At 49.8% G+C, this 20,706-nt stretch overlaps 1 protein-coding gene across 1 annotated transcript in view; it reads left to right on the plus strand.

Moving 5' to 3' along the window:
• The window catches only part of DSCR3 (DSCR3 arrestin fold containing), a 40,904-nt gene extending 24,741 nt beyond the window's left edge, over positions 1-16,163 (plus strand). Inside the window, exons 2-6 of the mRNA XM_011365630.2 lie at positions 5,362-5,442; positions 7,822-7,896; positions 11,671-11,821; positions 12,058-12,210; positions 14,781-16,163. Coding sequence (XP_011363932.1) covers positions 5,362-5,442; positions 7,822-7,896; positions 11,671-11,821; positions 12,058-12,210; positions 14,781-14,863 — 543 coding nt within the window. The 3' untranslated portion in view covers positions 14,864-16,163. The remainder of the gene's footprint in view (positions 1-5,361; positions 5,443-7,821; positions 7,897-11,670; positions 11,822-12,057; positions 12,211-14,780) is intronic.
• The last annotated feature ends 4,543 nt before the right edge of the window (positions 16,164-20,706 follow it).

The following is a 20,706-nucleotide window of genomic DNA, read 5'->3' on the forward strand; positions in this document are numbered from 1 at the left end:
ACTGCTGAAAGCTCCCAGGTAGACTCTATCCTGATTTCTCATTTGTCCGGTGTCCCCCTTTCATGTCTGACTGTCGCATCAATGGGAATCCTGGAGGACTCCTGTTGTCAGTCCTCGAAAATGCCTTTGTTTCGTTTGGGTTCTGCTCAGGCCACAGTGACACGGAAGGGTGCTGTATTGTCTGCTGATGCTGATAGACACACCCTCACTTCTCTGTGGCACCAGCACTGACCTGTCTGTTTTATAGATATAAATATCTCTTTGTTTAATGCCCAGAGGCTACTACTCCAGCAGAGGCTTGTATTCTTTGTTGGACAATCGTTGTGAATGAGGGGGAAGTGACTTTATGACTTCCTGTCTACCTCTGCAGTCCAGGATGTCTGTCACAGTTCCCAGCGTTGTCTCAGCCGCAGTTTGGAGTCATGACTCAGCGGCAGAAAGAGGCCCTTTCTTTTATTCCGTGGGAAGAAAGACGCTTTTGTGACTCAGTCTCGCCGCGGTTCCTCTTGCTAGATGAGACAAAGCTATTTTGTCTTACGTCTGTGCAAGAGGGCTGAGAGGTAGGAATTCTTCTGATGTACTAATTAAGTTGTAGCTGATCATTTGGTCTTGGTAGAGACCATTCCCCCGCTTAAAATATAATTGGGAGAATTTAACCAAGGTGTACATGAGTTTTAGGAATTGCCTCAAAGATGTGTCACGGAGAAGCACGTGCGGTGTGACATGCTCTGTTGCAATAAATATCTTCTGTGAGGAAAGAGCGTTTCTCGTCCTTTGTGCCTGGTCCACCTGTTTCAGGTGACCTGTAGGCTCACGGCTTCGGAAAACCCAGAGGGGGCAACAGTAGTGACTGGATAGGCGTCTAGACTCAAAGAAGCTGCTCGAGTGGACGTGCAGGTACATAGGAGTGAGTCCTCTGACCAGCCTTCTGAGTTGGGAGTACTTTCACCGTGAGAGAAACTAAATGAAAAATGCCTTTTTTGCAAAACTGAAACTATCTCGAACGTTTCATTTTGAAAATTATTTTTATTCTTTTCCAGCATCGGCATCAACTTACTTTACCGCCACAATAGTTCCTTAGTACTGTTTGTTCACTCATATAAGCATGTGTTCGTTAGAAACGGAACAGAATAACATCGGGTTTCCAGTGGTCGTGATTCTTGTCACTTTCTCCTGTGTTCGTCATTCTTGTTAAAAGACTCATTTCTTAAAAATAAAATTGGAAATTTCATCCTTTTCCAAATATCGCCAAGAAAGACACACAGATACATACAAAACGGAGTTCTTGTGTTTCTGCCTAGCTGCGTGCTGATTGGAAACTAGGTAAAATGCTAACGGAGAGTAATAGGCAAATAGTCAGTCACCCTGATGCCCCCTTTATTTTGCGCCCCAGCTCCTACGGCCTGAGGGTTGACCTTGGAGTATTACAACTTAGAATTCCGCACCTCCCCGGGTATCTCATAAGTTTCTAGAAATGAAGAGATTTCTTCTTATCTTAACCTCAGACTAGTAAGAACTTATCGTCTTTATATTTATCACCTAGATTCAACATTTATTAGACTTTTGCCATCTGTATTTCATCTGTATTTATTTTTTCTGAGTCATTTCAAAGTTAGTTGATACTTCATCTTGAAATAATTCAATATCCATCTCCAGAAACTAGGAATATTCTCCAGTTAACATTTTCACACCCATCAAAGTGAACAAAAATCATTAAATATCATCTTTATTCCCAATTCATATTCAAATCTGTCATTGCTTCTTTGGGAAAATATACTTGAGAGAATAGTTACGGTTTTTGAATCTCTTCGTTCATCGATTCATTCATTCAATTTCTAGACAGGTTTTTTTCTAGCCATCTTGTTTTACAGGAGAGCAAGTACCACCCAGAGAGGACAGTGACCGCCATGGTCAGCATAGGGGTACCTGGGCATTGCTCACCATGCTCACCTTGCAAACTCACGGTGTGTCACTGTGAACAGAAAGCTTGTTCAGTCCTATTAACAGCATCTTTCTCAAATCGTATAGGGGCAAAGAAATTTCACACTAATAATTCAAATTGTGTTGGAGTAACATAGTGAAAAATAGTAAAAATCATAAGACAGAAAAAGGGATTTAAAATGTAACCAGTATTGGCTTCCCAGCTTGCAGAGGCTGGTTACTTGTTATTCTTAGCCAGAGCCAGAGGGCTCAATGGTATTTGTTTATTCTGCTTCTCAGTCACACTACGTTCTTTTCTCGTCTTTATTATTAGGTAGTGCATATGAGAGTCTCCTGCGGCCATAGCAGCAAGGTTTTATACCGTAACACAGAACACAGCAGTGCCAACGTGTCTGCGGAAACGTGGATTCAGAAGCACTTTGTAGAGATGCTCGTCACTCTTTTCACAGTGAAACACATCCTTTCTGTGGACACACATCTTCCTTCTTTTTTCCTGTTGATGTTGTGTTTACTGACAGTTGTAAAAGGCCAAGTCTTGCACCTCCCTTTGGCGCCCTGCTCAGGTCTGACCATCCTGACGCCCAGCTTGACCTGTGGCTCGTGCCACCTGGATCGCTCCTTAGTAGCTGGGAAGGATTACGGTAAAGTGAGAAGCTCCAGGGCTTTGCAGCAGATGGATCTGGGCCTGAATGGCAGCACTGTGTAAAGCTTCAGGGTGCAGGTTTTGGCAGCAGGCAGGTGTGAGTTCAGACCCCACCTCTGTGACCCCAGCAGCCTCCGTGACCTCTCCACCTGGGGTGGTTCATGAGGTCTTGGCGTGAAGTGCTTGGTTAGCATAGTGCCTGGCACGCGGAATGTGCCAGGTATGTATTTGCTGGATGACTGAATAAATGAAGTGACAGGGACTGTCCTTATGTAATCCTGACATATTCGTATTGATAGCATTAAAATAGTACGTTTTTAAGAGAACACAGTTCCTAGAACATAACATCGGTGTTTTTCTTTCTCCCCCACTTATCACCACTTATATTAATTATTGCTTTCACACTTAAAAAAAACATTCAGTGACTGAAAGTCGATGCCTGTTATTCACACCCTTTCATTTGCAAATTATAGAAATCCAACTCAAACTGACTTAGCAAAAAAAAGGGGTATTAGATCACAGAACTAGCAACTCCCGGGAGTGTCCAGGCCAGGCTGCGTGCCCGTCCTGCCTCCAGCCCGCGTTCTCAGCAGGCTCTTCCATGGCGAGCTGGCTGCCAGCAGGCGGCTGCTGGCTCAGTCTACTGGGTTGGCAGCCCTGTCAGAAAGGATTCTTTCCCGTCGTCCCAGCAGCAGTCTTGGCTGACTGGTCACTTCTCCACCCAGGTGGGGTCGGAGGAGGTCAGCCCCGCCCAGGTCCCTGCGACTGAAATGAGGAAGGGAAAGTTCCCGCTGGGGGCAGATCAGGAAGACCAGGCAAGCCCGAACGAAAGACGCATCGTCCACTCTGGACCGTCGGGGGCATGCTGGAGGAGACGAAATGCACACGGTCAGGCATGCGTGCATACATGTATGGTATACATGCATATGCATGTCCACAGATGTACACACATACAGTGTACACAGATATATACGCATACACATGTACACCTATATATTGTACGTGCATATGTATTATATATACAGACACATATACATACATAGACAGTACCAGCCCTCACTGAGCTTGTCTGGTTGGGAGACCAGATTGAAATCTCGATACATATACATACACGTGTATATATATATGAATGATCTCTTTCATATTTTTATCTTAGCACTTAGCACAGTGCCTGGCAATTAGTAGCTAATCAAGAACATTTGTTGGATTGCAGAAGTCTGTAAGATGGTGTGTTGTTGATTGATCTCTTCTAAATAGAAGATTCTATTTATTATATGTGTAAACTATTATAAAACTAAAAAAAATAAATCCTTGCAGACAGATGATTCTTTTAAAGTTTTTAATTGTCCTGTAGTACATTAAATATATAGTAACTTCTTGTTTAATGCTCATAGGTTGTTCCTGATTCTATAGCTTCTTAGCCAACTATGCATATAGTCCCAGTTCTACATACTATTTTTAACATAATTCTAAAGTTGTTCCTAGGTGATTAAAACAACAGCTGATTTATTAAACATGGGGCGTGTGACCTTTTTAAGATCAGCACCAAGGCAGTGATCATGCTATAGCATTTTATGAGCAGCCTCTCAGCCCACGGACAGGGATGTGAAGAAACTGCCCCAGGTCCACGCCGGGCCTTCAGCTCCGTGACCAGCTCACAGGAGGGCTGTCCCTCAGGAGACAGAGCCTGTCTTGCAGTGGGGACACGAGCAGTGGCTAGTTCAGGAAAACAGCACAGGACAGCAGAGAACTGGATGGATACAGCTGCGTTAGGAGTGAGCGTGACGCTCCGTCCCTGTCCTGTCCCTTATTCTGCACGCAGGGCACACCTGTGGGCCAGCAGCGGGGGGTGGGCCACGAGGAGGAACAGGTTAGAGTAACCACAAGCTGACCGTTCTGGAAGCTGATGGGTATTTGGGGCTTCATCATACTCTTCTCTTTACTTTTGTATATATTTGCATTTTCCAAAACAAAAATTTTTAGACTTTTCCTTGTTTATTCCTCCTTAAGGTTAAAATGTAGAGAGCTGGGTTTAAGACCCCTGGTCTGGGGCTCTGACCGTCGTCGCCCCGCGTGACTCCTCAGCAGACTGGACGCTCCCAGTGCAGGGTGTGACTGAGCCCACTCTGGTTCCTCGTGCAGTTCGGTGCACACACAGCTCAGCAAGGGAGAGGAACTCGCTTCTCTCAAGTTGGTCTGTCAAGTGCTCGATGCTGCTCCAGGGGCTTCTAGTCCTTGCCGCACATTTTCTGATCCTTATTACAAAGTAGCTGCCGTTCGCCAAGAGTGGCTGTGTGCCAGGCCCTGTGCTGAGTGCTTATCGCGCACCATCTCACTGTGTTCACGGCAGGTAGGGAGTAATGGCCCGGTTTTACAGGGCAGGAAGCTGGAGCCCGGAGGAGCTGTGTTTCTTGTCTGGGCCCACGCAGCGCGGTAACTGGAAACGGACCAGCGTCTGCTGCTCCGCGCGTTCCTTCTGCTCGCTCTCTCCGTTGTTTCTCTGCGTCGCCGGTGGGACTCTCACCGTACTCCAGGGCGTCTGACGTTTGGGCCGGCTGTGGGGATGGGCTGAGGAATAACTTTAAAGCGTGTTTTTGTTTTTCTCATAGAAATGCCTTTATTTTGAGCATTAGCTCCCTGTATTTGTATGTGAGTTTCATATAACACATTAATTGAAGTTTCCCCCAAATATTGGCTGACTCATCTCTCTTAGGATCATTGCAGGCTGAAAGCAGATCACACTAAGATGACGTTTCTGTTCCACCTTTTCTGTCTAGTACACCCTGCGCTGTGACATGAAGCGGTCTCTGTTGGCCAAGGACCTAACGAAGACCTGTGAATTCATCGTTCACTCTGCTGTAAGCTGTCCTTGGGGGCACTGGGGCTTAACGGGAACCTTCTGGGGGGTGTGAGGTTTTACCCGACTTCCAAGCTAATAAGTTGGCCTGTTGCTCTTCCGTGGCCGCTGAAAGACACGACATTCCTGGGTCAGAGACAAGGGCCTTATTCTGGTGCAGCATGGGTATCAGCGTGGACGTCATTCCCCTGGGCCCAGGGTCCCACGGATGATGCCATGGGCCCAGACAACGCTGCACCTGAGGCGGGTTGTGCCTCAGCCAAGGAGCACCAGCAGTGAGCAGGCCTGCCCTTTATCCTGGAGGGGGACTCGCCTCATCCCTCAAGGTCGCCGTGGCGAACAGCCCAAAGAGATGGGCCGCACGGATAAAGAGCACTTGGGGCATGTCATTGTTGGCACACCCAGCGAGAACATGCAGGGACACCTAGGGCCGGCGGGCGTTGTCCCTGCCTGCACCCACTGCTCAGACTTTGCAGTGATGGACACAGTGCCCTTAAAAATTTCCTCTTATGTGTCAGCTTAGGGAATTGGGTCCCTGCCCCCTACCAGGCACCTGGGTGAATTCTCAGGGAGAGTCGGCTGCAGCCCAGCTGGTGCCTTCCTGGTTGTCATGCAGAACCAAGCAGTGACTGAGACACATGGTGACAGATGCTCATGCCCATAGCTCTGGGCTCCCTCCTGTGTCTTGGCCTCTCTAGGTCCCATCGCACGGCGGCTGCCGTGCCTGGGCCGCCCCTGTGCCACACTGGATCGGGGCTGGCCCGGCCCCTTTCCTGGTCTATGGTCATCTAGCTTCCTCCTCGAGTGGCGCCCTTGACTCAGCCAGTGGTGCATCTGGCTTCAGATTGATTCTGAGCAGTTCAGAGGCAGAAGTTGGCCAAACGGGGCTCCTGGGGGCACGCGGGCTGCAGAGCCGGACGTGGTGGCCGACAGTGGTGCTGGGGCCTGAGCTGCAGCCAGGCCTGCCCCTGGGCCGACGTGGGGCCCCCAGTCCTGACGGCCTCCCGCAGTCCTCGGCTTGTCCAGGGCTGCACTGCGGTGCAGGTCGGTGTTGCTCGGAGGTCTGCACTTGCATCTCCTCTGTGCTTTTATGAGACGTCCACGGGCACCTTCGTGGTGATTAAATATAAATGTAAGACCTACATCTAGTGCATAAGATCGGCGAAATCACTGATGTCCTTTGCTGGCTTCATTCTTGTGACTTTTTAGGACTTCCAACATCTGTAGTTTCCTGTTTTATAAATTTTTAATAATCATAGTGTTTAAGTGCCTTTTTTAGTGATAAAATATATAAATTTATATAACATAAGATTAAAATTTTTTTTGAAATGATGTTATTTAGATGGATTTTTTTTAATCAAGTATCTTCAAATGGAAGCAAAACGAAAAATTCTTAATGTAGATTATTTCTCTGAAAAAGACATATCCTTTTATGTCCTTAGTAGAAAGAGCCTCTCGTAGGTCCCCTGAGAGTGGGTGGCACTGGGCTTCCTCTGGCCACTGAGCAACGGGCGGCCTTCAGGAAGGCCAAACCGTGCTGTGACCTGCCATTGACAGCAAGTTAAATACCCCTTCACATCCGCTGAGGAGGATATATTTATTCGCTAAAGGATATGTTCATGAACCTGTTGATCAAAAGAATATTTTCAGGAAGACTAATGTGGCAAACTGGTCGGTGCCCTTCCCCACCAAGGCTCCCCACCACATGGGCGTCCCCGGCCCCCGAGTAAAGGCCCCAGGCGGGCCCTGCCGAAGCTTGGCTGTGTCGATAGATTCTGCAGCTGTGTAACGTGGAGGTGATCATTGTTAATCAGTTACAGAAACATCCATAAGTATTTTGTGGGAGCAATTCTCCCAGATGGACAGCGATACGGCGGAGTGGCTAAGAGCCAGCCTGCCTGCCTTGGTTTGCGTCTTGGCTCTGCCACTTCATGAGGAAGCCGTCGGAGCTCTCCGTGCCTGGCTGTCCTCGTCCGTAAAGTGGGACCAGTGACAGCAGCAGCACCGGGAAGGGCCATCGTGTCAGTTCCACTGTGGATGCTCCGGTGTTAGCTCTGATTCTGAGGTTTAGGATTCCTCCCAGCAAAACTGCTCTGTTTCTTCAGTCTGGTTTTCACATGCCTTAGAGATCAGGAGGTCTCTCCTCTCGTCTCACCGATGAGGGAGCTGAGTCCCGGGGCTCGAGGAGCTGTGCCGTAGGACACAGCAGTGTTTCTCGGCAGAGCTGCGTTTAGAACCCAGCTGCTACCCGGCCTCTTAGTAGCAGGTTCTCCCTGGGTCGTTAAGCCGCCCGTCACTTCTTTGAAAAGGAAAAGAGAAGCCTGACCTGCAGAAACCGTGGCCCTCAAGCAACTGATTTTGGTTTTCTCTCTTGTTTTAGCCTCAGAAGGGGAAACTGACTCCGAGTCCTGTGGACTTCACCATTACACCTGAAACCTTACAGAACGTCAAAGAGGTAACGTGCTGCTGCCACACGACCACCAGGGGCGTCCCCTTAGTAACCGCATGCCACCCACAGACTGACTGCTGCCTGGTTCTGTATTTGGGTATCAAGAGGAAATTCCTGATGATTGTCTGTACCCAAAATAGTCTGTATTTTCCATTTTGATTTTTTTTTTTTACTCAGTAACCACTTAGAAGACTAACACTTTTGAAGTTTCTCAGCGATGGTATGTTTATTATTTTTCACACCTTCTCCCAGTTTTATCGCACTGTGAGCCGAGACCTGCCGTGAGCCCGTTGCACCGCCGCCTGTCACGGTGGCCGCACCCCCTTGATTTCTCAGAGTTGCCACCACTCGGTAGTCTCTTGTCACCCGTGGCCATGGCGGCTCTTCCTTGCTCTCATCCTGCACTCTGCTAGCCGGACAGGTTAAAGGCAAGTTTGGGAGGACTGGGGCACAGGATGATGCTGGCCTCGCTCCTCGGGAGCACAGCTGGGGCAGGGCTGTGCCAAAGGGGGCATTTCAGGCTCGTTTCAGTTTCTGGAGCGCACACGACCCTGGTGGGCCAATCCGATGTTTCTCCCGCAGGAACCAGAGCCGTGAATGGAAGCCTGCATGGGGAGTGGGTAGAGGTGAGCCCGGGCCCCCTGCTGAGCCGCACGCCGTCCCACATCCTCCCAGGCCTCAGCCGGTTAGCCTGAGAACTGCCCAGCCGTGTCCCCGTTAGCCCTACTTTTTCTTAAGTTGGTTGAACACGTTTCTATTTCTTACTTCTGAAGAGTCTAAGTAATAGAAAACTTGGTAACAGGCTGGATGGGGAAGAGGTGCTCATGTTAAGAGCACGTGTTAGCAGATCCATTGCAGGTGTCTCTGTAAACAGCTTCTAGCAAGAATTTTTGAAACACAGTCCCTAATAGAGGAATGTAACCTGTTCTTTTTCACTTTGAAAACTGTCGCATTTGTTTTGTTCCTTTCATCTTGTTCTGCATTCTCTGACATACTTTATTCTTTGCTTCCCGTCTTTAGCCTGATTCACTAAGGTTGTGAGGATTTGGTTTGTTTCTGTTCTTACTGTTGTTTGCTCCTTTTCCCTCTCGCATCCCGTTTCCTAGAAGTTACCCTCAAATGTCCAGACATGTAAGTTTACATAACAACCCTGAGAAAAGGGACCTTCTGGCAGGTTTGTAGCATTTTTGCTTCTCCCCCGCACCCCCCGCCCCATTTGTTGAAATCGTCTTAAATTGAAGTCCCAGCTTGTCATCAGTTTTATTTTCCCCAGTGTTAAGCCTTTATTGGCTCAGAAACCATTTCTTAATAAGTTGCCTGAAGTATAACAGTCACATTATTTAGCCCGGTTAAGTTTTACCACGCTCACTGCTCGCCATTGATTCTACTCACTTGTGTTTTCTCCTTCTTCAATTTTTTTTTTGTTTAGCTGGAATACATGCTAGAGTCAATCTTTCAGAAAGGGTGAGGAGTGAACCTAAGTCCTTGAGTGTCTAAAAACTATCTTACTTCGCCCTCACACCTGAATCTCAGTCTAGGTAGAAAATTCTAGCTCTAATGTCATTAGCCCTTAGAACTTTGAATAATAGCTCCCTGGTTTTCTAGGGCCTAGTGATACTGATGACTGTGATTCTCAGGTGCGTGTGGGCTGATTGTTTCTCCCTCTCCTTACCCCCTCCCACCCCCGACAACTTCCGACACCTGAAGTTTCAGAGCAGTCGCGCAGGTGTGGATCCTCTCATCTGTGTGCCTGGCCTTTGGGGGTCTCTTTTGTGCCAAAGGCTGAACTTCCCCCAGCCCTGTGCTCATCTCTCATCATTTCCCAGATGCACCACAGGGGCCCCTGGCTCAGTCTTCCAGCTCGCTGAGGTGCTCTTCGGCCGGCATTTAGCTCTCCTGTTGGAATGTTTATTCAACACCAGTGTGATTCATTTCTGAGCACGGTTCCTTTTCCATGTTACCACAAATGCAGAGCCCTTCCCCCCTACCTCCTATTGATGCTGTTTCTTGCGGAGTTGGTCCTTCTTAGAGAGTGTGTGCCTCTTTTTCCTTTATTTTTCTCAGCTGTTTGTTGATTCTCAGTTGTCCGTTTATATTTATAAAGACCTTGTTAACTAGACTCTCTGTCCGTAGCTCAGATGAGAATGTTCTTCTGATTATGGACGCACAGTACACTTTGACCAGAAGGGCTTTGCTCCGAGTGTTGCACAGGGGACGGAGGCATTTGGCCCCGCGTGCTTTCTTTTAGGGTGTGCAGGTGGCTTGTCTTCTGGGTCCAGGGGCTCCGGCACTGGGGCTGTAAGTGACGTGGGGCCTTGGCCCTGCCTGCTTTGGGAGTCTCCTTGGTGGGAAGTCCCCCTTGTGGGAAGGTGCGGTGCCATGCCAGCCTGGGGTGGCACGAACCTGGCTGCACACAGCCAGTTTCACCACCCTCTGATGCTGTACCTGCCTTTCCCTGGGTGGGCCCCCACCTCCGGTGTCACAGACACAGTGCCCAGGGCCTGCTGGGAACACTCGCTCACTCAGCTCTCTGCCAGCTGCAGGGCACAGTGCCCTGGACTCGATGTCATTGTGGGTCCACTTTTATCTCACGGAAACGCTTCCCTGGGAAGGCTCCGGGGCGTCGCGCAGCCTCGCCGGGCGTTCGTGTGCGCGCGTCGGGGAGGGGACGGGACGGGAGGGGAGGCGGCGGCAGTGACGATCTTCAGCTGGGCAGCGAGAGCTTTTCTCTCTTCTTCAGTGGCCTGAAAGACTTCTTAATGGAGACTGCTACTGCTCATTTTTTTAAAAAACAAATAGTTTCTTTAACTTTTAGTTATTTTTAGAACTCTAAAAAAGTCTCAAATCGAGGCTTCTAGGGCTCTCTGCCCCGGGCCCCCTGGCTCCTCAGTGCTGTCCATAAGGTGGCCCCCCAGCCACGTGTGACCATCGACACTGACATGGGGCTGGTCTGGGGCTGGTCTGAGCCGAGCCGTGAGTGTAAAGTTAGGGTCTCAAAGGCTCAGTATGAAAGAGAACGTAAACGTCATAATGTTTAAATATCGATTATACATGGAAGTGGTAATGTTTTGGATATATCAGTTAATTTTACCTGTTTCCTTTTACTTTTTAAAATGTGGCTACTAGAAAAACTTAAATGACCTATGTGGTTCACATCGTGGCTTGTATTGTTTCTGTCGGACAGCAGTGTTCCAGACTCTGAATGATCTTCAGTTACTGGGACGCAGCCAGAGGTGAAGACGGCTACAATTGTCTCTTTACATCTGTTTGTCCCACAAGGACATCATCACTCAGCTGGGACCTGTTTCCTCTGTCTACAGAGGCTTATGGTCAAGCATTGAAGAGCATTGTTCTCTTTAAATGTCCTTGAACTAAATGTCTTGATTTTTTAAAAATTGTATTATTGGAAACATTTGTAAATTGGTTATCTTTTTTAAATCCCCTTTTTCGTGACTGGTTGTCCTTAAATACTTCCTCAGACATTTTTATGTCATTTCCTCGGGAAGATGAAGAGCTTTCCAGTCTGATCGAGGCAAGTAGGGTGATTCTGTGGGCGACCCCGCCGCTCTGTGCAGAGCGCTCGAACGTTCAGTCTGTTAATTACGGCGACTGACGATGGAACTACTGTTGTACCTTCTCCCCCATTTTGTAAAACAGGGTCCCAGTGGGTTTTACAAAAATTATCCAACTTTGCTTCCAGTTTTTATTTGTACCAAAGTGACTATCGAGTCATTTCCCCTGGCACCTTCCAGTCCCGATGTATTTTTCATCTTGTTTTAGAGAGCCTTGCTCCCCAAATTCCTCATCAGAGGACACCTCAACTCGACCAACTGCGTTATCACACAGCCGCTCACAGGGGAGCTGGTGGTGGAGAGCTCGGAGGCCGCCATCAGGAGCATCGAGCTGCAGCTGGTCCGCGTGGAGACGTGCGGTAAGGGCCTCTGCCGCCCTTGGCGGGCACGGCAGCAGCACAAGTGCCCTCTCCACTCCGAGAACGTGCTTGAGGACAGTGAGGTGGGGAGGGCAGGGGGCTCTCGAGAACCTCGGGGAGCAGACGGGGGACGTGGGCGAGGGAGCGGATGCAGATCCTCAGTCACAGGGCGTCTGCTGATCAGCATGTTCGGACGTGGCTCCTTTCTGACCACCGACGTGCTCCCCCGTCCCCAGGGTGTGCAGAAGGGTACGCCCGCGATGCCACAGAGATCCAGAATATTCAGATCGCTGATGGGGACGTGTGTCGGAGCCTCTCGGTCCCCATATACATGGTCTTCCCCCGGCTGTTCACCTGCCCGACGCTGGAGACCACCAACTTCAGAGTGGGTAAGCGCCCGGCTCCCTGCCCTCACGGCCGGGGCTGGCAAGCGGCCCGCAGACGGGCCACCTGGTGCCTGGGACAGACACACCGGTCTGCTCGGGTCAAGTACAGCTCCGAGCACTCCTCCTCCAGCTCCGTGAGAAGCTGCCGTGTGGGGTTGGGGTGTCACCCAGGGAGGCCGCAGTAACCCCGTCCCTGTGGGCCAGGGCAAGGACGATGAGCTCTGTGAAGCGAACTAACAAGGGACAAGGCAGCTCGGTGCCTCTGATAGGCTGGCATTTGACAGAGACCCAAAATGTGACAGTTCTATGAACGTTAGGCATCGTGCAGCCTGAGCTCTTTGGGGATACCGTCTGTGCCATGCCTGAGGCTCACTGGTAACCAGTGTGATGGGGTCTGGTAACTGCTTCTGCTGGCATGCCCGCTTCACGGAGAAATGGGGACATAATGAAGCCACCACTTCGTATGAATGTCACAGTCCCCCTAACTTTAAAGGTGCGTTATTTTTAGTCCAGAATCTTTTAGTTAGAGCATGATTTCACTTCAAACAATTCCAAATGTAAAATGTATGTGAGTACCGTTTCATTGCCAGAGTTGAGCAGGTGATGTTTTTTAAAGAGAGGGAAAGGTTGTCGCATCTGCCGCTGAGTCGTGGGCGCCTCTTGGACCTTCTTGTGGCCTACGCGGGTGTGAGTCCGGGAGCTCCGACCGCCCGTGGGTTAGAAGCACAGGCGACGTGCGTGGAGCCTGGTGCTGCATCTGAAACACGGCATTGAGAGCACATGGGGTCAGCAAAGAGGGCAACAGAGCCAGCTGTTTGCCCCACGTAAAAGGGCAGTGACATCTTCCGAGAGACCACATTGGGTCAAACTTGACTGAAGCCAGGGTACCACAGTTTTTCCTAGAAGGCGTGTGTGTGGTCGCTGTGGACTGGGCGGTGTGTGCCCTCAGCACAGAACCCAAGCGCAGGGGCCTGGACTGCCCCGAGGCCACCCGCCCGCGGCCTCCCACGTGTCCTGCTGGAGATGCTCCTGTGGCCACCAGCACCGCAGTCCCTGGCACGCCGCACATGGCGGTCTGGAGATACTACTTTTTTACTTCAGAATGCTTTGATTTTAAGTTAAAGAGGAACTTCACTGTTGATTTCTCTCAATTCGATTTTCCTGCATAAACTGTAGAAAGGTCCAAAAAATTTTCTGTGCTGTGCTATTCACTAAGCAACTAAATTTTTTGCATGTTATTTCTATGCATTTTACAAAGTATCCATTTAACTCTTCATGCGGCGCCTCTGATTCTTCCAGAGAAATAACGCCCTCGGTCCATCCGCCGAGACACCAGTGCTTTCCTGTCCTCGTGCCCGGTGGCGGTTCAGTCTGGTTTGGGGCTTGCCAAATGATGCATGTGGTTAGGGAGCCCCCACGGAAAAGGGGGTGAGCAGGCACGACTGAGCCTGCAGCGTGGGTGGGCCCTGGGGTGGCTGCCCACGTGGCTGGCCGAGGGGAGGCTCCGAGTCTCAGGGGTGGGCCCCATGTCCCGCAGCAGGAGCAGCATCTGGGTGAGCGCTGACCACAGGTGACGTCACACGCATGGTCAGGCCTCCCGCGGAGACTCGCTCGGAGTGTAGGGGCTGGACCCGGAGGCCGCGCCGACGCAGCCGCTCTGCCACATGTGCTCTGCCCTGGCCCAGCCTGCGCGCTTGGTGTCCTCCGTCCACTGCAGCCACCCTGCCCCTCCCAGGGAGGACAGCAGGCGGCTGGGGGAATGGAGGGTCCTGAGGGCCGTGCTGGTGCCGTGGCGATTGTCTAAGTTAGGAGAGAGACAGGGCGGCACTGCTGGGTGTGACCGCTGTCCTGGACGGTGCTCGGGAGGGCGAGCGGCCACACCCGGGACGTGCTCCTCAGGACTCCAGCTGCATGAGGTGCCCCGAGCCCCTCCCACTGCGGAGCTTCTGCAGGGGGGAGCGGGGGGCTCCTTCTTCACCTCAGGAGACAGGCTTGTCTTCCTCGGGGAGCTCCCTCGTCACGCAGCCCTCCTGCTGGCGTGAAGGCCGGCCCCAGCGCCAAAGAGCTGGTGGAGAAACCCTGTCTGCGGCAAGGGCGGAGACGCACGTTTGAACAGGTGTTTCAGATAAACTGACGCTCTCCACGGCAGCACCAGCTAAACGGAGCGTGTCCTGAACGTGGATTCACCCGGGGCGTGGGCACCCAGACAGCTGCAGGCCGCCTGCAGTCTGCTGTCCCCTTAAAAGCTGTAGGAAACGTCAAAGTAAAGCCAAAGAGCCTGTGGCTTGAAAGGGTTCTAGAAGGTTCTCTGTATTAAAGACGAAGGACAAGGAAAGTGTGGTTGGGGAAGCTGCTGCCTTTCTGCTCCCAGGTGAGAAGACAGACTTATCTGAGCAAGTGCAGCAGACAGCCGTGCAGCCGTCTTCACGGTTCTCCTGGGGGCTTAGGATGACACTTGTGGGACACCAGCACCGAGACCCCCGCGGCCCCGGGCTCCCTCGCTGCCTGCGGGCGGGGGGCTGGCGCTTGGTTTCTGCTGCTCGAGTTGTAAGGCCTGTCCTTTGTCTTCTCAGAATTTGAGGTCAACATCGTCGTGCTCCTTCAAGGCGACCACCTCATCGCGGAGAACTTCCCGCTGAAGCTCTGCAGGGTGTAGCTCGGGAGGGCACGGACCCAAGGGAGGCCAGGCGGAGACGCGGCCGGCAGCGACACGGGCAGTGTTCTTGATGATTCTGTGTCAGAAGTGGACCCGAGCCCTCGGATGACGATCACCTGTGTCCTCCTTCCTTGAGGCTCTGCGTCTAGTGATGCCTCTAGTCAGACTTTTCTTTGAAATCCATCAGGATCCCTTAATGTTCTCGGCAAGATCACTTCCCAGAAAGCAGAATGTCCTGACTCATGGCTTCCCTGCTCCCTTCAGGGCCCGAGGACACGGAGCAGCAGTGTGACTTTGCGGCTACCAAGTGAGGCCCTGGGGTCAGGGACACCCTCCCCAGCCTGTAACGGGTGTGGCCTCAGGACAGCAGAGGACACATTCGGCGACAGGCATGCTCGTCGCTGTGACGTGAGCAGGTACCCGCCAAGGAGCGCAGAGCTGCCTCCACTGGAAATCCGTAGCATGTTCCCCGCTGTGTTCTGTAGTCTTTTACATTTTTCACAGTAACGTTAAAAGTTTTAAAAAACTGGAAAAAAGTATCCCTTGCTCTCCTAGAAGTGAGGGGACTCGGTGACATGGCCGGTGCTACAGTGTTCCTCAGTCTCGGGAACGGGTGTAAAGTCGTGTGCGGCCGTGTTCCCAGGACGCATGTACACGCAGGGTGACTCGGGGACATGTCCACGCCTGTTGCTGTTGGGGGTTCCGCATGGCAGGAGACGGTCGGTGTGCCCGGGCGGTAGGTGACGACCTGCCTCCGACCCACCGAGGGACCTGTGTTCAGGCCAGGGGCTCTGGGCCTGAAGCCATTCCTCCTCAGCCTCCCTGTGCGGTCCACGGTGTATTGTGAGCCTGTCACGGCCCATTTCTTCCTTCCAACCCTGCCACTCTCTCGTCAGCCCACGGTCGTCGAGGCCTCGGAAGTAGGTCCTGTGCCTCGCATGCACCTGGCCTTCCCTGCTGCGCAGGCTCCGCAGGGTGGGCTCTGGCTGACAGCCCAGGCCGTGCCGCCATCGTCCGGGGACGGCGTCTGTGATGCTGAGGACAGACAGCCCTGACTCAGGCACAGCTTGATCCCACGGCATCACCAGGGAAAGTGATAAGCTTCCTCACTGGGTCATCTAAAGGTTGGTTCCCACAGTAAAGTTCTGGCTTATAAATCTCCTTCTACGCTCACATGACTGTAACGATCTGTTTTTGATGATGTGTTTGAAGTAGCAGAAAACAAAGGCCATACTTCTGGGAAATTTCAAAGGGAGAAATCATTTTTAATAAAACAAAGCTAAATGAGAATTTCGAGAAATGGTTTGGATGTATATTGCTATGTCATTTCTTTAGTCAACACATTTTGTGGATATGAATATGGTGAGTACTCTCCTTAGGGAATAATTATTACCTACAGAGCGGCCAGCAGCCCAGCCACCTTTACCACTTCCTTCTGGGCCAGGCTGGCCACTCCCTTCCCTTTCGTGGCCAGACACCTCCATCGTTGGTTAAGGGACACTCGGGCGTTTGGGTGTCCTGGACAGCAGCTGTCCCTCTGCAGCACGGCTGGCTGGAGCTGGGGCTCCGCTTGGGAGGCACAGGGCTGTCCGAGTCTCCCCCTGGAGCAAGAGGAGGGGGAGGGGAGGAGAGAGAAGTCTGAACCGTGAGTTTGACACACGTCGTTTTGGAATCGCCCGTTGAGACAGGAATGCATTTTGGCCGTTGGCTCCATTCTCAGCTGCGGTGTGCGTTCGAGCAAAGGTGAAGTAAATCAGAAATGAACATTAAGGAAAAGCCAAAGCATCGCGCCTGGGTGTGTCCAGAGTCCCTGTCCCACGCCCACCTGGTGTCTGGTGAGGACCTGCAACCCTGACTTGGTGCCTGCCTTCCCCACTGGAGTCTCACAGAGCCTGGCTCAGCCTGAGATCACCCCCACATGCTGTGATCGGGGCCGTGGCCGATCACTCGTGCTCCCCCCTCCCCCTTCTCGTTCAGAAATGGTTTATTGCCATGGACCCATGCCCATGGCGAGGGACTTATTTCCAACTCCTTTGTAGCTGGGTGCGGTCATGTGACAGGAGGATGTGGGCCATTAGAGGCCGGACGAGACACGGGCCCACGTCCCTGCGTAGACCATGCCGGACACGATGAATGTGCGAGCGGAACGTTCCGCCCTCCCCGCCCTGTGTCATCGTCACAGGAGAGAGAAACGGGCTCACCTTCAAGCCACTGGAGTGCTGGTCTCCCTGGCTGCAGCAGCCAAGGAAAACGGGCTGGGTTCTCCCGTCACTGACTATCCAGGCGGTTAGAAAGTCTAAGTTGTGGTTTTCCCAGAAAGAAGTGTCAACACCTAGAATAAACTCTGGCGACAGCTGTGCTGTATCCCTTCCGTCCTCCGTTTGAGAGTCGCTGGGGCGGGCTGGCGAGGCCATGCTGTGCTGGGGGCCGGTGCTGCGGCTCCCCAACGCCCTGGAACTTGCAGGGAGGTGGGCCCTCCCACTCGGGGGTGTTCAGAGCCTCGCTGTGGACCTGAGGTGGGCACGGGGGCGCCACAGAGCCAGGGCCCGACCCCGGGCTGTGCGTGTACTAACTGTGTGGCAGGGAGGGGCCACCAGCCCTGTGCATTAACTGTGTTTGGGCCCCTGGCTGCCTTTCTGCTGTGGCAGGAGGCTCAGCCTGAGACCCTGCAGAGAAGCAGCTCGAGAGGAGGGTCGCTGAGAGGCACGGTTTGTTCGGCAAGGGCCCCCCAAGGTGGGGTTTCACTTCCTTTCTCAGGGGTCACTGTCTCCTGCCTCAGTCAAGGACTAGAGCTTCAAGACCACCACTTCTGGGTCTTATGTGATAAAAACAGAACAAGCTTTCCTGTCTGCAGATGAGCCGCCCACTGGCTGGGCCGCCGGGGGCGGCTGGCCAGCAGCCCACACATACTGCTTTCTGGCAACACCAGAGATGTTTTTTAAATATTCACTTAAAAAAAATAGTTTCAACATCAGTACGCATTAAGAACACCCAAATTCAAAACCCAATACATAAAAAGATCAAATTTAAGAAATGAGTACTTTCTAAAATTTTCACCATGTTTCTTTATATCCTACAGAAAATACTTATTTTTTAATCCATGGAAAATTTTCAACAATTATATATTTTTGCCACAAAGAAAAATCTCAATTTTAACAAGTAGAAATTGCCCAAGCTACATAATCTCCCATAGCACAATAAAATTAGAAATTAATACCAAAAGGAAAATCAAACTCAATTTAAGCACTTGTAAATTATGTAACATTTTTCAAAGAGGAAACCAAAACTTCATTTACAGACCTTTTTAAACTTAATGAAAATTTCAGAGCATACTATATAGCAAGAGCTTTGCACTACGGCCAGTGCTGCAGTCAGAGCAAAATTCATAGCCTTCAATGTTCAGAGAGAATGAGTTGGGCATTCAAATTAAATGTCTAGAAAAACAACACAATTGAGAAAGAGAATAATGATAAAAGTAGAAATTAAATGAAAGCAGAAACAATAAATCCACGAGTCAGTACTTTGAAAAGACTAATTCAGTTGGCAGATCTTTAATAGAACAAAACGAAATGTACCACTAGGAACAACTTCAGAATAAAAGGAGCCTGATAAGAATTACGATATTACAGTACGTGCCTTTCCTGCTAATAAATTTGTAAACGTCAATAAAATGCAAAGTAACTCCACAAAAAGGAGCTTATCTGAATAAAATGATAGCCTAGGGAAGAAACTGAAAAAATTGCCAAGGAGATGGCATAAAAAAGGTGCCAGGCCCACAGTTTTGCAACAGGTTTTTACCAAAGCTTCTGGGGTCAAATAGTTGCCCTGCTATTTAAACTGCTGTAGGCTGGGGAGAAGGAAGAAAAGCCTCCCCACTTACTCTGTGAAGCCACCGCGGCCCTAACCTCGAAATCTGCCATGTCAGTTGGGATCAGGATTAGCTCTAAGGGTCACCAAAGTTAGTGTGGTTTAAATAAGACTCATAGATGTCCACAGGTAGACAGTACAGAGCTGGCAGAGCAGCTCAAAGCCACGAAATCTCAGCGACCTAAGCCACTTCCAGCTCACCACGCCACCTTTCCGAGGGTGTGGCCCTGGTCTTTGTGACCTTCATGAGAGTACCAGCTAGTTCTAGTCATCATATCTGCATGCCAGCAGGATAAAGAAAAGGTCAAATCCAGGTGCCATGTCTATTACAGTTTCTAGAAGCTGCCATATGACACTTCTGCCTGTATCTTATAATCAAGAACTCGCATGGCCACAAATAGCTGCAGTGACAGAAGAAACACATTATTCTGTGTGGTCATGAGCCTAACTAAAATAACAGGGGTTTCACAAGAAGGGATTGCTGAGCATTGGCAAAGCAGGAAAAAAAAATTACAGACCTTTATCATTTATGAATATGGATGCACAAGCCCTAGATAAAATATTCACAAGTTGATTTTTCAATGTATTTACAAAAACAATATGCCATGACCGAAAAAGGGGATCTATTTCAGATACGAGGACAGTTCAGCATTAGGAAATCTATTAATATAATTTATTGCCTTAATGGGTTAAAAGAGATCATCTTGATGGATGCCATAAGGTATACTTATACTTTTTATTGTGGAAATTTTAAACATATATATACAGAGGAGAGCACTGTATAGATTGTCATATCCCAAAGAAGTCTTTTTCACATCTTCATTTAGATATAGTTCATGGACCATAAATCCATCCATTTAAAGTACACAGCTCAGTAGTGTTTAGTGTATTCAGAGATGTGGAATCGTCACCACAGTCTAAATTCAAAGAACACATGCCAGGAGGACAGGGATGTTTGTCTGTTTGGTTCAGTGACATATCCCAAATGCCTGAGAATTTTGTGGCTCATAGTGGAGGCGCCATAAAGACTAATTGAATTAACAGAAAATGATAAATTCGGAATACATGGGCCATGGAGTTTGAATAGACTGAGGTGGCTGGAATTTGGGAGTAAAAATACTGGAGAGGAGAAATATACATAGAGAAAGAGCCCCAGAAATCTAAAAGGGGGTCCCCTTGAATCTGTTGCTAAAAACTTAATTGTGTATGAATAGGGTGAAACTCCAAAAGGCAAGGAATTACAGGTTATCTGTAAGTCGGATAGTTCTCAGAGCTGACATAGTGCTGGAAGACATTTGAATTTCAAACAGCCAGAGTTAAGATTCCAGAAGGCTCAGGCATAAGTAGTAGGGCTACCCTGAACCCATCCCAACAATGCTTAAAAACAAGTCTTGAAAGGGTCAAGGTGATCTGTAAGCAATTTAATACCAGCCGAAACAAACCCAACCCTCTTTAAAGGAAGCCACATCCAGACACTCAGCGTATAATATCTAACATCCCATCAGAATTACTAGACACTCCAAGAAGCAGAAGAATGTAATCCATAAACAGGAGAAAAATCAGTGAAAAGAAACAGACCAAGAAATGGCAGACATGGTCAAATTAGCAGACGATGACTTTAAAACAGCTATTAAAAGTATGCTCAAGGAGTAAACTCTTTGACATAGATCTTAGCAATATCTTTTTGAGTATATCTCATTGGGCAAGGGAAACAAAAGCTAAAATAAACAAATGGGACATCAGATTAAAAAGGTTTTGTATGGCAAAGGAAACCAACAAAACAAAAAGACAACCTACTGAATGGCAAAAGATATCTGCAAATTATATATCAGATAAAAGGTTAATTAGTATCCAAAGTATTTAAGGAACTCATACAACTTAACACCAAAAAATCCCCCAAACAATCCAATTAAAAAATGGGCAGAGGACCTGAACAGACATCTCTCCAAAAAGGACAGAGAGATGGCCAACAGATA

This window comes from Pteropus vampyrus, unplaced genomic scaffold, assembly GCF_000151845.1.
Source record: "Pteropus vampyrus isolate Shadow unplaced genomic scaffold, Pvam_2.0 Scaffold114, whole genome shotgun sequence".
Lineage (NCBI taxonomy): Eukaryota > Metazoa > Chordata > Mammalia > Chiroptera > Pteropodidae > Pteropus > Pteropus vampyrus.